General features: G+C 34.5%; 1 protein-coding gene across 1 annotated transcript in view; it reads right to left on the minus strand.

Moving 5' to 3' along the window:
- The window catches only part of LOC122805301 (solute carrier family 22 member 6-A-like), a 291,374-nt gene that overhangs the window by 74,883 nt on the left and 195,214 nt on the right, over positions 1-21,277 (minus strand). The window contains exons 8-9 of the mRNA XM_044075389.1: positions 13,485-13,699; positions 870-978 (exon numbers count right to left, since the gene is read on the minus strand). Of these exons, the coding sequence (XP_043931324.1) occupies positions 870-978; positions 13,485-13,699 (324 nt within the window). The remainder of the gene's footprint in view (positions 1-869; positions 979-13,484; positions 13,700-21,277) is intronic.

Below are 21,277 nucleotides of genomic sequence, written 5' to 3' on the forward strand. Positions count from 1 at the left end.
AGTGACAAGCTGTGCTGCGCAAACCAGCTCAGCTATGTTTAAACGTGACCTTTTCCATTAAAATTAAAAGCATCCAGTTTCTATTTTCAGATGTCTGGCATGTATTCATTGCTAAGTGCCGCACTGTGCTGCGCAAACACAAAAAGAAAAAATAATATATAAAAAAAAAAAAAAAAAAAAGGAAAATTACATTTTAACATTTATATTGCAGTGCTGTCCGGCACATTGACATCTGCGGGCACTGTAACACACCCCCTGAAAAACACTTGCAAAGGGAACACATTTAACTTTTATATTTCAATGCCATCTGGCAGTTTGACAGTTCAGGGCATGTGTTACACATCTTCAAGCACTGTAACACACCCCCTACACTGATTCAGTAATCGTGTTACATGGCTCTCCCTCGGTAGCATGCCTTTATTAATTTACAAGACACGCTGCCGAGGAGGAGCTGTAGACATGGCCATGGTACACTACATGTAGGGCTTGCACTATTCCTACATGGAGTTTATTAAATCTAGGGGTATGTCTGCAAACTATATACCCAGACATGAATTGGTTCAGCAATACCCATATTTATAGGGACATGATAAAATGAAGTATTGAGGAGACTGGGTAACAAAGGATTCTGTTATGGCAGTTAAATAGATGTGGGAAGAGACCAAACAAAAGATAATATAAAACCTGAGAAACTGGAAGGTTTGGTTTACGGATATGGATGGCAAGATCCAAGCAATGAAAATGTTCTAGCGAATATAAATTGTGCAGAGCCGAAAGGCAGCAAAGAGGTATAGCAATTTAAATATTTGAACATTTAGGTAACATGATAACTTCAAATACATTTATTATACTAGTTCCTGAAATTGTACCTGATAACAGTTGGATATAGTTCTCCAGTATACAAAAAGCAACCTGTAAAGGCTGCAGCAAGCATTCCCTTTGAAAGAGTAGCCAGCACAGTACGAACTGTTCTTTGATCTGGAAGAAAAACAAAATTATTATGAAAGTGATTTTCTACTGTGTAGTTTCTAGTTTTAAAGATAAAATTAATTTTTCTGAGGGAAAAGCTTATGATGCTTCACGGGGTTGAAAAATACATTGCTTTCCATTTACATGGTATGTGTAATTGATTATCACTAAATCTGCATACTAAGAATTCCCACAGCTTTGTGCAACATCAGCATCTGGTTAACTCTTTCATCCAAAAAGTACCTCTGTTAGTATTTGTGAATGACTGAACATGCTCTCCCTATATTTAATAATTTCAGGGAATCTGCTGAAGTCATATTCATGAGAAAGGAAAAAAATCATAGGTTCATAGGTATGTAGCTACAAGCTGCCCTTGATGGCCATTTTAAACATAGTGAGTTTCCCTTTTTGTGCTTGAAATAACCTATCCCATTTGGTTATAGATTGGCTTTGTCTATCCCATGGTCAATACTTATATATTATCCCTAATGAGAATAGCTGGGATCATACCATAGATAATCTGAGGGATCCATGCTTGGGACAGAGTATTTAGGAGCCATCTAAGCAGCTACCATTCTTTACTTGTCCATTAGTTAGTTGTACAGGGGGGCAGTCCTGGGATAAATGTTATGTTTTCTATCTATATATCAAAACTGTGCTTGAATATAGACATGGATGACTTTGTTTTATGTGTATGGGGAGTCTGTTCCAGAGGTAACCTCTCCAAACTTTCTGTTAAAGTTGTAGAAGAGTTTAGATCCTTAGACTGAGTATTTCTGATGCCATTTGACTTGCTGATATGCCGTAAACCCACCAGTAATGTATCAGAGGATACCTTGTATGCCAAACACAGGTCACCTCTTAGCAGGTAACTTTCCCTATTTTGATTATCTGCATCCTATCTGTGTACCAGATGGTAATTCAGCTTTCAAAGCTCCCTTAATGTATTCAATCCAATGGAGCTTAGGAAGTTTGCATTGTAACTTGCAATAGGCGGAGACTAAGCCTTTTGACAGAATCAAATTATGTCCTCAGATTTCAAACAAATGTTCATATATCTGGACCCACAGGGGTTATGAAAGAAATATAAATGGTAAACTCTTTCCGCACAAACTATTTTTATAGTGGTAGTATTCTTTCGGTACTAGATCTTAAATTGAATTTTGTAAGTCACAGTAAACACAGTAACTATTACATTTGTAATATTTTGTAAACAACTTACAGTATCTCAACAACCACTGAAGTTACACACATACTGTCAGCCGTATTTTATTCATCTAGCTGAGAGCTTTCATATGAGGTTAAGGAGTTCTGTCTGTGTTACTTGGTTGTTGAGATATTTAGAAAAATATGAAAATTATATCTATATTAATTAATATCATAAAAGCAACAGTTAATATCTATTTACCTGCATCAGACAGAGGTCAAATATTAATGCAGTTGAGCTTGCCATTATGTAAGCTTTAAGATGAAATCTTTTAAACATTGTACATAGAATGGTTTTGGAATTATTGATGCAAATATGAACAAGCAATATTTGATGCCTAGAGGCATCAGTAGGAGTTAACTACAAATCCACCTGGAGGCGTTACTCAGATGTAATGAGTTAAATACCTAATTTCCCAAATAAATAGATTGGAAACTACAGCAACAAGCACAGTGCTGATTCCAGCATTCAGGAGCATTTGTGTCATATTTTTTTTTTACTGATATAACAGATTATCATGCATTTAGGTTTTTCAGTGCACCATCTTCTACAATATACACAGCTGTGGCAGTCATCTGTAATATATTTTCCCTTCTGCCATTCTGTATAACTAAAGCATCTCTTTATATTCTCAGTGCATAAAGCTTGTGAACAATCAAAACAAGTAATGTCATCCATTCAAAATACACTGTGTATATGGATTATTGATTTTATACCACTGAGCAGGGACTTAATGGTCTAATGTACTTGTTGTGTATGGCTGTAGAAGAATAGAAAATTAAGACAATAATGGGAAATAAAGCAACTATGCACATTCAGTCTTCTGATTTTACCTTCTGTGAGCACCCCGATTCCTACCCAACAACTTTTTTTCCACTCATTTCAACATGATCTCATTTACTACTGCTAATATGTTAATGCGCCTGCCCTTTTCAGCCATTAGATTATTTAATTATGCTTGTCCTGACAGTCTTTTTCCATGCATTCTTAATAGTTGATGTAAAGAAATATGTCATCAGCCTCTGATTCTTTTTCTAATCTCTAAGTTAGTGTCAGTGGTGCAACAGGTAGCACTTTTGCCTTTGGTGAAGAAGGCTGTGGGTTCTATTCCCACAACAGGCTAATTGATTATTGGCACTGCAGTGTAGAATAAAAGGGGTACTGTACTCCTGAGTATTTTATCCTTTTGATGAGATGTTAAATCAAGGCCCCATCTGCTTGAATTGATGGTAGCTCATGTAGATGTAAAAGTTAAAACTCCACTCAGATAAAACCAATAAACAAACGTGGAGACCAAGTGAAAGTCAAAAACAGCAAACCATCTCGGTTTATTGGTGACAAATTCAATAAAACCAGTAATACAGAATCCAAAGTTTAAGCTCTTTCATCCCCAAAGTACATAGGACTTCTTCAGAACAAATACACTGTAGTGCCTCAACCTTAGTATACCAAAATGGTCAACCAATTAACCAATTAACAATTGACTAATTGAAATTGTAAAATAAAAATAAAATTACAAAACCCAATATATAACCATAAAATATTTTTTAACTTTAAAACACTATTAATACTAACACTTTCATTAATCCCTGGATATTTGGTGGCGTTCAATCTTAACTGCCATCTAAGTTCACAAATAGATACATTTTCATCTACAACATATCCTTGAGTGTCTTTAATTATTTGTTGCACAGCCAAAAAAGCAAAAACATGTTCACTGTTGTCAGTTATGTGCCTACACAATGCATTAGTCATCTTTTTGTTCTTCACATCAGTCAGATGTTCATAAATCCTGTCTTTAAACCATCTGTAGGTCTTACCAATATAAAATACAGGACACTGTAGACACTTTGCCATGTATACCCCATTTTTACTTTGGCAGTTGAAATGACCATTTATATTAATATTCTGACCATTGAGCTTAAATTTACTACCAGAAACGAGTATGTGGGTGCATTGAGAACACATGCCACACTTACAATTACCCACTATTTTGTTACTAAACTCTAAACTACAAATATTTGATTCAAAAATGTCCTTGAACGATCTATCTCTTATGTACACCAACTTAGGTTTATCCCCCAACAATTTAACTGCATCCTTTTCAATGTGCAAAATATTCCAGTTCTTCCTAATTACTGCCCCTATCCTCTGGGAATCCTTGTTAAAAGTGGATATAAAGCTCATGGCCATGTCCTTACCAATGGCATTGATATTAATGTTATTGTGTGGTCCCAAATTCACACTAATATTAGCCCCTAAAATGGGCTTATTTACATTCTATCTTTTACTGATTACCTCCTATTTAATGCTTTCAGTCATTGTCAATGGATAACCAAACCCCTTTTCTCAAACATATTGGAAATTAACTGCATCTCATTCAAAAACTCATTTTCCAAGGTCACCATCTTGGCTGCTCTAACTGTCTTTTTACTATGGACATTTTTTGATGGTACGGATGCAAACTTATATAATCCAAATATGAATCGGAAAAGGTTGGTTTCCTATAAGTTCTTTAACCCAAACATCTGTTATCCTTATCAACGCTTAAGTCAATGTCCAAATATGTAACCCAACTGGTACTATACTCGTGTGTAAACTTGAAAAATTCCACAGTATTGTTTATATAAGCCATATTCTCGTTCTGGCAGTTTTTGGATAACATTAACAAGGTTGTATATAATGAACGTATATTTTTGGTAACTATTGACGTATGCAACTTGTTCTCTTGGTCATCCTACATGACATCATGTTGGCATGGTTGGAGACACAGTTACTTGAAGCTGGTCAATATGAACAGGACTTCATTAATGTATTAATTACGTTAATGGAAATAGTGTTAAAAACAATAATTTGTTCTTTGAAGGACAATATTACAGGCAGGCAACTGGTGTGGCAATGGGGACCGCATGTGCCCCCACTTTTGCCAATTAATTAATGTCATTTTGGGAGAACAAGTTTATATTTAAGAGTGAATATCAACATAACATCCTTTATTACACTAGATACCTGGATGATATGTTTTTGATTTGGACAGGGTCTGAGGAGAGGTTGACACAATCCCTGGCTTATGCATTGTGTAGGCAATTGACCACAGTGAACATGTTTTTGTTTTTTTTTTGGTTGTGCAAAAAATAGTTAAAGACACACAAGGATATGTTGTAGATGAAAATTGTCCTATTTGTGAACTTAGATGACAGTTAAGATTGAACGCCATCATATATCCATGGATTAATGAAAGTGTTAGTATTAATAGTATTTTAAAGTTAAAACATATTTTATGGTGATATATTGGGTTGTGTAATTTTATTTTTATTTTACAATTTCAATTAGTCAATTGTTAATTGGTTAATTGGTTGATGATTTTAGTATATTAAGGGTGGGGCACTACAGTGTATTTATTCTGAAGAAGTCTTACGTACTTTGGAGATGAAAGCGCTTAACCTTTGGATTCTGTATTACTAGTTTTATTGAATTTCTAACCAATAAACTGAGATGGTTTGCTGTTTTTGACTTTCACTTGGTCTCTACATTTGGTAAGATGTAAAAGATTCCATGACACTTAGCGAAAGGAGTAAGGGTTCTTTATTTTAAAAAAAATTATATACAATACTCTTTACAAACTTATTTATTCGATTCAGAAATTTCCATTCCTTTCTGTTACTGTCATACCATCATAGATATCTTGCTTTTCATTATTATGTTAAACCTTCATTATCTTTTTTGACCCCCACTCCTTTTTCCACAACTACCATCTATTTTTTCTTAAAATTACTGCAAGTTTCTGTATACAATTAACATAATTTCATTTAGCCTTTCATCCCAAATAGTCTGCATTACATAAAATAATATTTATCTATTTTACTAACATATTTCTTATGTTTATGGCTATAATATCCATAAATAATGATATTCATATGTATTTAGTTTACCTTCTTTATATTTTCAAGAACATTTTCTTTACTCAATCTTCCCACAATTCTGCAACCCTTATACATTGTAAGAAAACATGTTCTGCAGTTTCTTCTGTACCACAATATATACAAACTCTTTTCACTGATTATTATATGGTTTATTTCCCATTTCAAATAATTTATTAATCATTAATTTCCATAAAAAATCTTGACACTCTACTTGCTTCTTACACCATACTTTTCATAGTTTTATAGTTTAACTTTTCCATTCACTTTTTCAACTTAAGGATTAAGATGATATTATTTCTTGACATTTTCATACCAGCCTTTCCTCTCATTTTCTATTTTTCTCAATTATTTTCCATAAAATATATTTTTTCTTGATAACATCTCATTACTTCATTTAAACATGCTTTTCTTCTTTTGATTTTTTTAACATATTCTAATGTCACTTATATTTGTACTTTAGTAAATTTACTACTAACTTTTCATTTTATCATTTCTCCAACAGAAAACTTTATACAAATTCAAAGAAGTAGCATAAACAATTGGGTTTATTAATCCCAAACCTCCCTTTTCTCCATGTATACGACTTTTCTCTTCACTGGATTCCATCTTGAATCCCATATAAAAGAATAAAAAATGCTTGTAGCATTTCTTTTTCATAGAGTACTGGCAACATATAGACATAGCTAAATATTCAATCTTTCCCAGTATAACTGAATTAATCAAGCATACCTTTTTATTAAAAGATAGCTTGTATGTTTTCTAAAAACAGCTGTTTTATTTCATCTAGTGCCCTATTCCAAAAATAAAACTGGAACAGTCTACACACAATGGTATACAACAAAAAATACTTAAAACCACTGTTAAGCTAGAAGACAAGCCTTAAATCAACTCTTTAGCTTTAATGCAACTTTATTTCATGCTTTTATCAAAAGCAATAGACTTCCTCAGAAATGAATTGCACAAAAACATACTAGAGCCTAAATACTTGAGATAAATCATCATTATATTTTATTTTGTAGTATCTTATTCCATTATTCCTCACTTAAAGTTGTACTCCAAATCTTATTCCTAACACAGAGATTTCTTTCATTGAGAAATATACTCCTCCTATCTTTACTATATCACCCAGTCCTTTACCTTTTTATTTAAAATTATGTATATTGTATTTAAATATGAATGTATATAGTATACTTCTTTCATCCAGACATTGTTTCTAATAGTCAATATAATATCATCTGCATAATTAAAAATGACTGGAGTTTTATCCCTTCATCAGTAATATAACTAGCATCTCATGAGCAAAGTTACATCTCTGGCTAACATATATTACTACTCATAGGACATCCCTGTTCTTTATATCCATTTCTTTGATTAACCATCCATTCACTAAAATTCTTACTTTATTTTTATTATATGCAGAACAGCATATATTCTTAATTTTCTTACTAATGTTATACTTTTCCATAATTGTCCAGAAAAGTTCATGTTGTCAGTACTAAAAGCTTTATTTAAAACTCCTATCATAATCTTGGTCTCATCAGTCCTGTTTATAATATCATCCACAATTTCTCTTAATATGAATAATAATTCCTGACATCCCTTTCCCTAAACTATAAATGCTATCTTCAATAATACTTTTCATGTTACTTTCCATTCTCTTCAGAATTATTTTCATAAAAATCGTATAATCTGTATTGTTTAATACTATAGGTCTCCAATTTTTAAGTTTATTTTTATCTTCATTTTTCCACACAACTTTATGTACACTAGTACAAAAACAGTTATGCATAAAACCTTCATTTAACCACTCATTCATAACTTTTAGAAAGTATTTTTCTTCCAGTTCATAAAATTCTTATAAAATTGGTATCCTATTCCATCTGATCCTTAAACTGACTATAAATTAATTTGTCTAAGTACATTATTTAATTCATAAAAAATCTAATTTTCTAACTCCTTATTTTCTTGTTCTGTCAAGTTTTTAAAGTGCCATTCATTTGTTATACCTTCCTTCTATCTTGAAACATTTTCTTTACATAATTTATAATATTTATAATTTGTTCCTGAGATCTTCTTACCTCTTCTCTATCATCATTCATTTCTCTCATTATACTAGTATTCTCTTTAACTATGCCATTCAAATAAGCTGATACAACTTTTCCCCTTGTACATAATAACATTGCTTAAGTAATAAATTGATATTCTCTTGATTCTTTTCATAAATTCTCTGTTCTATCAATTCATATTCTCTATAATTCCTTTCTAAATCCTTTATAACTTCCATACACATTGATTTATAATTTATTTTTTTCTGCTTTTTGTACATTGGACTGCCATTCTAAAAAACATTTTTTATATTTTTCTTTCAAAGCTAGCCACCACTCAGACCAGTTTTTATAACACATTCTAGTGGAAATGTGATCTTTCCATAAACACATATTATTTTTTCCCATTTTCATCCTATAATTTCTCATGTATTCATTTTATTCCTTTCCCCAATCTGATATACTCCTTATTTTCTTGTATTTCTATCGATATGTCTGAGTGATCTGAAAAGCCTGTTACAAGTGTCTCTCCCTTAGCTATATTTAACCTTGTGATAATAAATAAAATATATTTCCATTTTATATATACCTTGACTATATGTTTACAAATTATTACAATAAATCTTTAAATTGCAACATTTTATAACTTGAAAAAAATTTTAAATATTTTTCTTGCTTCTTCATTTTCCTCTCAGATCATAGTTAGAATCCCCTGTTAATATTATATTCATATTAATTACTACATAATTCAAAGTTTTATAAAATACATTTCCCTTTCTTTACTTGTAACAAAGCCACACTATGCTATAATTCTATATACCTGATTATACCATATGAAATCTACAATACTTAATCTTCCCATCATTGCCAATGTTATGTTCAATATTTTCACTGCCTTTACAACTATGCCTGAACATAGTTCTTTTTCTAGGTTTTATATTGTATCTCTTCCCTAAAGTTTCTTTGTTTGCAATCTCTCTTCATTTGTTAAAAATCTTACATTTTCCAATATTAATATGTCAACATCATACTTACTACACTAATTTGGGATGCCTAGTCTTCTACTTATATTTTATTTACACTTATTGAAAGCACCCCAAAGTAATCATGCCTATGTTGTAACTTACCAAAAATCGTATAAATTTGAAGTATTTATCTCATTTACATTATTGATTTCCTTTCTTTTTCTATTTTACACTTATCCCTTTAAACTTTCTTTTTCTGTCTTTTCATCTTTTGCCAATATAATTCTTTTTTCATAATTTTCTAAATTATAGTTTTCTCGTCACTTATTTCAGAACCTTCTTCAATATTATCTTCTGTTATATTTTTCTCTTTATCCTTATCTTATTTTTACCCTGATCTTGCTTCCCTACTTCCTCTTTATCTTTTATTGGGACTGTGTATTCTCTTTCTATACTGTCCTCACTTTCGTTTTCTTCTTCTTCATTCCTTTTTCTCTAGATTGCAATACATCCATAAATGCTCAATTTTGTACATTTATAACATTTCAATTAACACTTTTTTAGCAGCATGACCCGTTTCCCGACAAATATAGCATTTCTTCTTATCACAGTTACTTATCAAATTATCATCTTTTCCACAGGAAAAAAACGTTTTCATTTGGTCGCTATATTTACAGCTATGTTACCCACTACATGTATCACACTAGCAATATGAACAATTTTTCTTTCTCGATTTTCAGTACAGTATGACAGTCCCATCCCCTAGTCCATAATCCTCTGTTATCATAAACTTTGCTAATGCCCATAACTTCTTTACAAAGTTGCATAAATCTATTTTAAAGTCTCTTTTTCAACTTCAGTTTGAAAATTGAACATGTATTTTCTTTTTTGTTTCTCTGTGAAATGCTTTAAAAACATAAGAATTCCACGGATTACAATTTTTTCTTTCATACTCTCCCAAAATTCTTTTCAGAACAGAGTCAAAATAATGTAACAAAAGCTCTTTATGAATAAGAATAAAAGCTCTTACCTCCTGAGCCTTGACTCTGAATGAGAGTTCTAAATTATTCCAAATGTCATACCTGTTCATTTCTTTTTCTTCTTTGTTCTGAATTTTCACCATAAATTTCCTTTGATTGTTGACATTTCCTCTCCTCTGTTCATTTCTTATCACTTTCCCTGAAGTTTCTTTAATAGTCTCAGCATAAGATTTCTTTATCTGGCAATCTTCTTTCAAAATAGCTTCTGATTCCTCTCATTGTAATTTGTCCATAATTTCATCCCATGAAACATTTTTCCTACTCTCTGTCTCCCCCTGCAACAATGATTCACCAAAAATATCATAGCGCTACCCTGCTGACTGAAGGGCTGTAATAACACATCCATCATTGTTTTGAATGTTTGCTTCTAAAGACACAAACAGATTCTGCTAAAACAGTTCCTTTGAATCTTGTAGAGCTTCAAACACTACACCGACATTCACCTCTGTGCTGTCCACTACCTTGCATCTCCTTGAGTGCTGTTCTTCCTGCTGCCACTGCATTAGGAATGGAACAAGCAATCTCCTAATGAGTAGAGGAAGTTTACCGATGCCCTGGCCAAATTTCCCCTAATAGTATATATACCACCTTGGGTCTCCCCTGAAAAGAGGCTACTAGCCTAGTGGGACTAACCAGGTCAAGAAAGGATAAATAAATAAAATAAATAAAAATTCTCATTCTTTGGAACAAAACTTTACTATACTTTGCCATGCTTCTCTCAATGACATGTTGGCCTTCTATTTGTGTTTAATTTCATTCACATTTGTTTGTATAAAATGTGTGAAACTATATTATGTTTTTATTGTCCTTTCACAGAAAACTTACAGACTACGTCACTCATTTTATAGATAAATATATTCTGAAAAAAAAAAAACTTTTGTGCTTAGAGTACCTGGCCATCATATATTGTTTTAAGGTTGTTAACAGCTTTATTTTTAAGAAAGCCACAGAACATAATTTTCTGTCCTGTTCACTAAAAACTATAGAATGTTTTTATAGCACCTTTATAGAAAACTTACAGAATTTATCAGTCATTTTATAGATAAACATATTCTAAAAAAAATGTTGTGCTCAGAGGACCCAGCTAGCATATATTGTTTTAAAGTTGTTTACAACTTTTTGTTAAGAAAGTTGCAGTTAATTTTCCATTTTGTTTACTCATTAATAAAAAGTAGCTCTATGTTTAGGAACTATTACCATAATAAACATGTTTGGATAACGGATAGGTTTCATACTTGTAGTACTCTGTTTCATTTTGTATGGTCACTGATTAACGGTAAGAAGTCAATTTAAGCACATATTTGATAACTGTTGTGTAAGGTGTGTGTATATATGTGCATGCACATGTAAATAAAAAGTATTGCATTGTGGAATATGATACAACCGACAAAAATTAGCACAATATTATTATTAGTAGTATTATTAGTATTATTACTATCATCATTATCTTCATCATCCTCTATACCCAAATAGTCAATTTAGTTAAGTTCTTTTGCAGAGATGTCCTACTTGTAGCAAATACAATCATTCGTCTCATTTCAAGTCATGTGCATTCAGACTATAGAACATAGAAAGATAGATCTGAAAGATGCAACCTAAACAAACATGGGCTTAGGACAGAGCCCTGTGGGACACTGACCATAACCTAGAATTTTACCTGTACAATTGCTGCATGATACTTGCCATACCCTATCTGTAAGTCATGTAGCTATCCATCTTATTAAGATTACATTATTACCTAGTTATTCTAATGTGCTGAAGATAAGTCTATGCAAATTACATCATAGCACACTTTTTTTATTTATAGCCATTATATTATTATAGAACATCATGTTACATGTAGTTAAAGATTTATTTTCAACATATGCATGCTGATGTATGGTTTCAACTCCCAACCTTTCCACTTCTGATAATAATGTATCCAAAATATCCTTCTTCATTATTTTTCCACATCAAGAATACAGACTTATGGGTCTGTATGACTCTGGGTTTGTCCTGTTCTCCTTTCCCTTCAAGATGGGTTTAACAAGTACATATCTCCAGTCTTGAGGAATCTCCCATTACTTAAATGACCTAGTGAATAACAATTGTAGTGGTGCTGTAAGTTCATATTGATGTATTTGCAGGCCATTAGTACTGTAAGCAGCAGGTTTTGGCTTGTCCAACCTGGACGCAGTCTGTGCCAATGCCATGGCAACATCTTTTGGAAGAACAGGTGTGTGTGATATGGCACACTAGATCAGGGCCATGTGCTTGGTCCTACCAAGCTGTTTGTAGTAACCATTATGGATGCAGAAACAGGTCTACCTGATGTTATCGAAAACCCACTTCATCAAACTACAAAAAGATGAGATGACTTTTCCGAAAATTAAATTTTTCGAATATGCATATCATCAAAGGTTTACTCCAGAAAAGGATACACTTGGCCACCAGGTAAAAACAGACACACCAGAGCATATCACCCCCCCCCCGAAGTAGGGGACTTTGCCCCCCCACATACCCCTTAACTAAATAAACCAACTCCAAGATCGCACTATAGTGGGGAAAATAGCAAATTTTCCCATGGTGCCCAAGTGTCTCCTTTCCTGGAATAAAACTCTGGAGCTGTGCATGTTCAAAAAATTGAGTTTTCAGCAAAGATGTCTTGTCTTTTGGCAGTTCAGTGAAGTGGGTTTCTGATAATATCAGGTAGACTCACAGGAACATGCACATGGAGGGGAAAGTCATTGTATGCCCTCTTGGTGATGTGAGAATACATATCTGGCATGATTAGGTGAGGTTAGGGCCTTAAAAGAAATACTTTGAGCACTGTTTCATGGATGCTGCAGCTTCAGGGGATGGGTTGTTAGGTTGTTTCCCTGCCTGGGAACAATTAGGGTCCTCTGTTAAATTTGCAAGGCCTAGGGGTGAAGCTAGACTCCCAGACCTTTGAGATGGAGGTCATCTGTGACCTTCAAGTCTGCTGAAAGATAAGCAAAGGATATGAGACCAAACAAGCTGTGTGACTTCCTGAATGATTATTCCTACTACTAGATTCTTGCTGGCTTCACAGGACTTATGGCTATGGTTTTCAGGCACAGATGGAAAGAAACTACCTGGAATGGGGAAAGATTATCTTGTACCTTATGTATCAAACAAACATATCAAAGGATAAATCACTTTTGAAATGTATGACCACAACTCATACAGTATGGATGAATTCTCTTGCTCTAACCTTTATAGTCCAAAAGGGGTTTTGTACAGGCAACTTGACTTACTGTTCTTTTTGTAGTAAATTATAAAAATGGATCATTTGACAGATTAGCTTATATTCATCTTATCTTTAACAGCTTTACCTTCAGGTACAAACAGGCTTGAAATGATTGCCAACCCAGGTAGGATGAGACAGGCAGACTGGGTGAAACGCCGTCCAATGAAGTTCATGGTTGCAGTAGAAATTATCTTGAATGGAATATCAATGGCACCAAAAACTACTTGGATCAAATAAATATTAAAGCCAAAACTTTGAAGGTCCATAGCCAGTGCATAATAAGCAAAGCTAGTTGAAAACCTAGACATATAGGAGGAAACAAAAAAAACATTTGGAGTGCACATTATAAACACTAACACAAGTGATGCAAGTTAATTTGCTAAATTAATTTTGGACCATTAATAATATCACATCACAGGATTCTGAATCGAAGGCAGTCACCAAGATAAATATTTTTAAGTTTATGAATGTTTACTAATCATAACAGCACTAGCCAAGATGCAATACATTTAGACAAAATGCCAGTTTCTGTATAGCTGGGAGTTCTGAATACTGACTTTTGCTTTACAAATGCACATAAACATGATAAAATAACTCAATTAGTAGCATGAATGTAACACACTGACTACTTATATACCTAAAATTATAGATGAGCTGAGAAACATTAAGTGATTTGATTAGCTACTAAATGCAAACTACCATTACTTTGTCTAGATCAGCGGCAGTAGTAATAATAAAGAAACTAATATTATTATTATTATTGAAATTTGCTAAAATTTAGATGCAATAAAGCACCTTAGAGTAGTTATTGAGTAACTGCATCATTACTGAGAAATCAGCTTTTGGGTTTTCTTTGGGCTTTTGTTGATATCATAGACTATCCATGCAAAGGTCATCAGTGGTGCTGTGATCAGAGTCCAGTAAGTATCTCCAAGTGTCTCAATATAACTATTGGAAAGTGTGCAAGTAATTCCTAAGTGATTTGCAGTAAATATGTACCTGCACAAAATACATACAGAGTCAGGTACATGTTAGGACAAACTTACTGGTGGGCATTGGTGGAAGGCAAGCAAAAATTGCTGGGCTTTGAAATGGTATGCAGCTGTTGCAAAGAAAGAGTCTAGACCATCAACTAAAGGATAAATGTTGAAAATACAGTTGATTTTTGACATTTTGTTTAGTCTGATTCAACTTGGACTTCTAAATTTATCTTGACATTTGGTATTATTTTTGCTGCCCTAACATTTAACACTGTTTCTTTTTTGCATAAAATAGCAGTCTATGCAACACTAACACACAACATGCACTATGCATTATTCATCCTAAAATGTTTGATTATCTATCTATCTATCTATCCATCTATCTATCTATCTATCTATCTATCTATCTATCTATCTATCTATCTATCTATTTTTTCTTTCTGTGTATCTATTTTTTTTTTTCTGTGTGTGTGTGTGTGTGTGTGTGTGTGTGTGTGTGTGTGTGTGTGTGTGTGTAGGTATGTATGTATGTATCTATCTAAAATATCTATCTATCTGCGTGTGTGGGTATGTATGTATGTATGTCTCTATCTATGTGTGTATGGGGGGTATGTATATATATCCCTATCTATCTATCTAATATATTAATACGTATATGTCATATATGTATACATATATGTCATATACTTGAAAATGGAAATGATTACATAAAAACATCAATCCTGTTATCAAAATGCAACTTAAATAAAAAAACACAATAAACACCTTTTTTTTCCTGCAAGGGAGCAAGCCTTCTCACATCCCTGCACCCCCACACCTCATGTTATTTATATATACCAACTTCAGAATCACAGCAGAGTGTGGAAATGGCAAACTTTCAATCGATGTTGAACACAGAAATGCTGGAAATTTATGTCAGTTTGGTTTTGATGAACTGAACCGGCATTTTCCTTTGCCCAAACTGATTTTCAACCACATGAAGTGCATAAGTGCTTAAAATAAACGAAACTCCCAAATGGCGACATCTGTTTTGTTGACAAGATGGATGGTTGACAGGTGTGCAAGACTGACAATTCCCAGGACTGAGAAATATGCACCTTCCCTGGGGGCTTGTGTGATCAGAGTTATATATATAATTAACATGTGGTATGGGGTACTGGTGGGCTTACCCCCTGCAAAAATAATGCTTTTTATTTATTTATTTATTTTTTACTTTGAATTTTGCATGCACTAAGGTTGATGCTCGGTACATGGAAAATTGACAAATGCATGTTTTGTAGCAATTAAATACATAAATACATTGTCAAACACACAAACACCCATACACGCACATATATCAGATGAAAACAATAAACCAGCACTCTGGTGAGATAAAACAAACTTTTATTCCTCTGTGTAGTTAGAAAAGCAAGACAAACAGTTTTCAGTATCTGACACTAAAACACCTGAACTACCTCATAAAAATCAAATAGCTCTGCACTGTAACAGGTTTATGACAACATATTTTTTGCCAACCAAAAAGGTTTAATTTTATGAACTCTAGTCATTCTCTGAGTGATATTGGATGATAAAATAAAAGCACACACACACAGAGTACTGCCTCACTGATTAATGATCTGCCCACAGCTACATTCCTTAACACACTGAGGTAGCATGATGAAACAAGACCCATGTACCTCTTTCCTTCCGTGCTACTTCTCAGAAAAGTTCTGACACTTCAGAGAAAAGATGCGTCATGCCGCAGAAAATTCTGATAATTCCTAAAAAAGAACCGATGCTTCCCAGAAAAGTTCCAAGTTCCAGCCCTAATGTTAATTTCAACATTCACAACATATCAGAAAATATCCAGGGGCCTGTGTTTGCAACTGTAATTTTTTAAAGATGAAGTCTGATGCAGAAGCAGCAATTTATAGAAAAGTAGCAAAGAAAGACTAACAATAGTGATTAGAGTGTATTCTTCTCAAAGAAAAGTACTGGTTGTGAATGACTGATTCATTGCAAGGCCTACGATTGTTATTGTCTGAGGAGAAGAGAATCTAGGAAGTGAAGGTTCATGAATTATGCATGAACTGAATAAGACATGTGTTTAACATTCATCCATAAGCAGTCTTGTTCCCTAAGGAATCTTAAATAGTCATCAGTATGTCGTATTAGTAGTTACTCATGGGCATTCCATGTCCTATACACAGTAGTACCCAAATCAGTTCAACGTTCTTTGGGGAGTTAAACATTTGAATAGGGGCTGCTTGTTGTGCACTGCATATGTCTTGCAAAGCAGACTCGTAGTATTGTATCTAGTGTTTGTGTTTGTGTATCTGGCCTGCTGATCCAAGTACTGAAAACTGCAGTGATCTGTGACAGTCCCAGGCAGATAGACATGACAGTCACGTACATGGCAACAAGATAAAGTACTTTATATTTTACAAAGCAACTAACTGCCACACCACAGAAAAGAAACAACGTACTTTATATTTTACTGCTGGAAGAAGTGCAAGCTGGGATCTGTAATGAAGCATCTCATATTCCTTAGTCAAGAAGCAAAGCATCATAAAAGAAATGTCTGAACTACAGACTTTCCCAGTAAACAAATGTCAATCAATCAATAGATAGATAGATAAATAGATAGATAGATAGATAGATAGATAGATAGATAGATAGATAGACAGATAGACAGACTGACAGAGATAGATAGATAGATAGATAGATAGATAGATAGATAGATAGACAGATAGACAGACATACTGACTGACAGACAGACAGACAGACCGATAGATAGACAGATAGACAGACAGACTGATAGACAGACAGACAGACAGATAGATAGATAGATAGATAGATAGATAGACAGACTGACAGAGATAGATAGATAGACAGACAGACTGACTGACAGACAGACAATCAGACAGACCGATAGATAGACAGATAGACAGACAGACAGACAGACAGACAGATAGATAGATAGATAGATAGATAGATAGACAGACAGACAGACAGACAGACAGACAGATAGATAGATAGATAGATAGATAGATAAATGAATAAGTTAATGACACACAAGCAAAAGGGAGATGGGTAATGAAGAAAATCACAGTGAACTGAAAAGAAACTTGCAAATTGCAAAAAGGAAGTCATACAGTTACAACAGATACAGAGCTGAAGGGTAGACACAAGAGAGACAGTGCCTAGCATTAAGAAAAGTATGTGCAAAATACATGAGAAAGGATATTTTACACGAGTATGCAGTACAAAAATATGTGTGATGAGCTATAATGCAAGAGATAACATTTCAGTGACAAAAAGAGTCAGCAAAACAGAAAAGAGGAGCAATACAAGAAATATGATGCAAAGGAAAGACAGAGAAATAGAACATGAAGATATTAATGAAGAAAGCAATAAATATATATATATATATATATATATATATATATATATATATATATCTCGATTCCTATTACAAGAACGAAAGTTCACTACTTCAGACTTGTAATAGGAAGTCTCACTTCTGCGAAAGTTCACTTTAATGAAAGTGAACGTTTGTGTAAGTGCACTTCACCGAAAACACCGCAGCACAGTGGACAACATAAAAAAGAAAGCTATGTCCTCCACTATGGTGCGATAGTCATGGACCTTAGGGTTAGGGCATGGGTTAGGGTAAGGGGATGGTTAGTAAAGTTATCCTCTTACCCTAACCCATGCCCTAACCCTAAGGTTCATGACTATGGCACCATAGTGGAGGACATTGCTATGTCCTTCACTGCTCTGCAGTCGTCATGGACCTTAGGGATAGGGCATGGGTCATGGTAAGGGGATAGCCCTACGGGCTATTCCCTTAGTATGACCTGTGCCCTAACCTTAAGGTCTGTGAGTACTGCACGGATGTTCAGTACAACACCCATTCGTTGTACTGAACTTCACGTAAGTGCACTTTCGATTAAGTGGCTTTAAGCTGCAGTGAGCATTCCATGCACTATTTCAATTAGTGAAAATTGATCTAGTGTATGGAACCCATATATCTATATATATATATATATATATATATATATATATATATATATATATATATATATATATATAAATAAATATATATATATATATATATATATATATATATATATATATATATATATATATATATATATATATATATATATCTATAGGTTCATAGGTTGGTACTAGGCTATCAGCCCTAGGGCCTATACAAGCCTAGTCAAACAATTCCCTGGATATTGCTTCCCACAATATGTACTTCCCTGGACCCCTGTCTATCAGGGTGACTGACGTGATTCCCGGGGTGAATTTCCTATCTCCCATCCAATCGTCAAGTTTCCTTTTGAAGAGGGCCAAGGAGGCGCTCTGCTTGACATGTATGGGCAGTCTATTCCAGAGTATCGGGAGTCTCTGGGTCAGGAACCTATCCCTCCAGCATATTTTGTTCATTGTGATGACAAGGTTTAGATCCCTGGAGTGTGTGGTTCTGAGGGATTGGGATTTCTTTACGTGGAGCATGTCCAATAGCTCAGGGTTTGACATGGCCTTGTATGTTAAGCAGAGATCACCTCTGAGTAGACGATATGCCACAGAGTATAGCTGGAGTTTTTTTAGATGGTCAGCATAGGGCATCTGCTTTAGGCCTGTGATTCTTTTAGTGAGGTATTTCTGCGGCCTTTTCAGCTGTTGCAGATGTCTTTTGAAGTACATACCAAATAGGGCATTGTACTCTATAATGGGTCTAATGAGGAATGAGTACAGTGGGACAATAACCTCCTTTTTTCTGGATGAAAAGCCCTTAGTGATGAGGTGTGCCACATAGAAGGATTTCCTGACTGTTATGGCGATATGGTTATCGAAGGTGAGACGACTGTCTACCTGTGTCCCTAAGCCTCTCATCACACTTTCAGTGTTTAGTGTACTGTCACCTATGTGGTAATTCATGGGTACATGGTTTTTCCCAAAGGGGATAACTATACATTTCTTGGCATTAAGCTTGAGCCTATGGCTCTGGCACCAAGCATCTGTTTCTGTAATGTCCTTTTGAAGAATATCCACATCATTTGGGGGTTCAATAATGGCTCACAGTTTGCAGTCATCTGCGAACTTTGTTAGCCAGAGTCCCTTAGTGTTGGTATGTGCTTCAGAGAAGTAGATGCCAAACAAGAGCGGTCCCAGGACTGAACCCTGAGGTACTCCACTTGTCACTTGTCTGGAGCTGCATTTGGAGTCAGCTACTTTTAAAGTCTGGGTTCTGTCAATAAGCCAGTTGGCAACCCATTGAGTGAAGTAGAGATTTATGCCCAGCTTAGTAAGTTTATCTATGATTCCAGAGTGGGGGATGGTGTTGAAGGCCTTGGCAAGGTCCAGATAATCTGTGTGGACCGCCTTACCCTCGTCCACAGCTCTGGAGACTGATTCAAAGAAGTCAATCGGGTTCAGGAGACAAGATTGGCCCTTCACGAACCCAAACTGGGTGGGGTCCAGTATTTGAAGGTTGCTAATGTCTTTGTTTATAAGTTCCATGATAATGCATTCCATGCCCTTGCAGATCAGGCTCATCAGACTGATGGGACGGTAGTTCCCGGGATCCAAGGTGGATCCCCCCTTGTGGAGTGGGATAACTGTAGCTGTGCCTCACTCAGTGGGCACGAAGCCTGAGGTGAGGCTATGATTAAACATGACACTTAGGTGAGGTTCCAGTTAATTTTGTAGTTCATGCATCTATCTCCCATGTTGGTAATGACCAAGTCTAGGATATTGGAGCCCCTGGTGGGACAATGGATTAGTTGATCCAGGGTGTTGGAATTTATGAATTCCAAGAACCGTTGGGAAAAGGTGCAAGTACCCGAGTAGTTTTCACAGTTAATTGCAGGGTAGTTGAAATCACCCAGTATTAGGGTGTTTGCTTGTAGCTTAATATTTTCCAGTATGTTTAGAAAGGTGTAGTGAGAATCTTGGGGCATGGTGGGGGATCTGTAGAAAGCTACAATTTGGATTGCAGTCTTACCTAGTATTAGTTGCACCTGGAGAATTTCAGATGCATTGTGTTGGGCAACTAAGAGCAGCAGACAGGTCAGTCGTCAGGAACTGCAAGCAGCTATAAACCACACACAACGAAAATTTGACCTAGGGTTCGTCTTTTATTACAACAGACTTCTTCAGAACAACAGACTAAAAACTTTTTGATCAACTTCAACCATTAAATACTCTCATCTAATTAAATCTAATGAATAATAATTAATACATTCTGAGCATACCCAATTATCAATTAAAAATATAGATTAAACAAAAAAGAACACACATGATCACTCAATATGTGAATGAAAAAGAAAAATAAAGATGAAAAATAAAAAGTACTATAAAATACCAAAACAACACACAATTCATTAACTATTCATATTAATAAATTGAAAAACATATATAAAATATGTAAAGTAAAACCACAGTAAAAAACATTTTACCCCATAAGATGACTTAGCTTTAAAATGGGGGCAATACTAATATGGTGGCTGATGCCAGGAAACACTGTGGCATCCAATGTTAACTGCCACTTCATTTCACTAATATCAAGATGAACATCTAAAATGCCCCCTTGACTATCCTTACTAATGTGTTGCATGACACAAAACTTAAATTAATGCCCACTATATTGCTCTATATGCCTGACCAATGCGTTGGTATTTCTCATGTGCCTAATATCCAATACATGCTCACTAATTCTATCCCTAAATGCTGTACAAGTCTTTCCTACATAAAATGCAGGACATTGGCAACACTTAGCTAGGTAAACAACATTTTTACTATAACAATCATAATGCCCATGTAGACTAATAGCCAAGTTAGCCACAAATATTTTAGAATCAGTGAGCATGATATAACGACACATGCTACATCTCCCACGCTTAAA

The sequence above is a fragment of the Protopterus annectens genome, chromosome 6.part1, assembly GCF_019279795.1.
Source record: "Protopterus annectens isolate FY-2018-M chromosome 6.part1, PAN1.0, whole genome shotgun sequence".
NCBI lineage: Eukaryota > Metazoa > Chordata > Ceratodontiformes > Protopteridae > Protopterus > Protopterus annectens.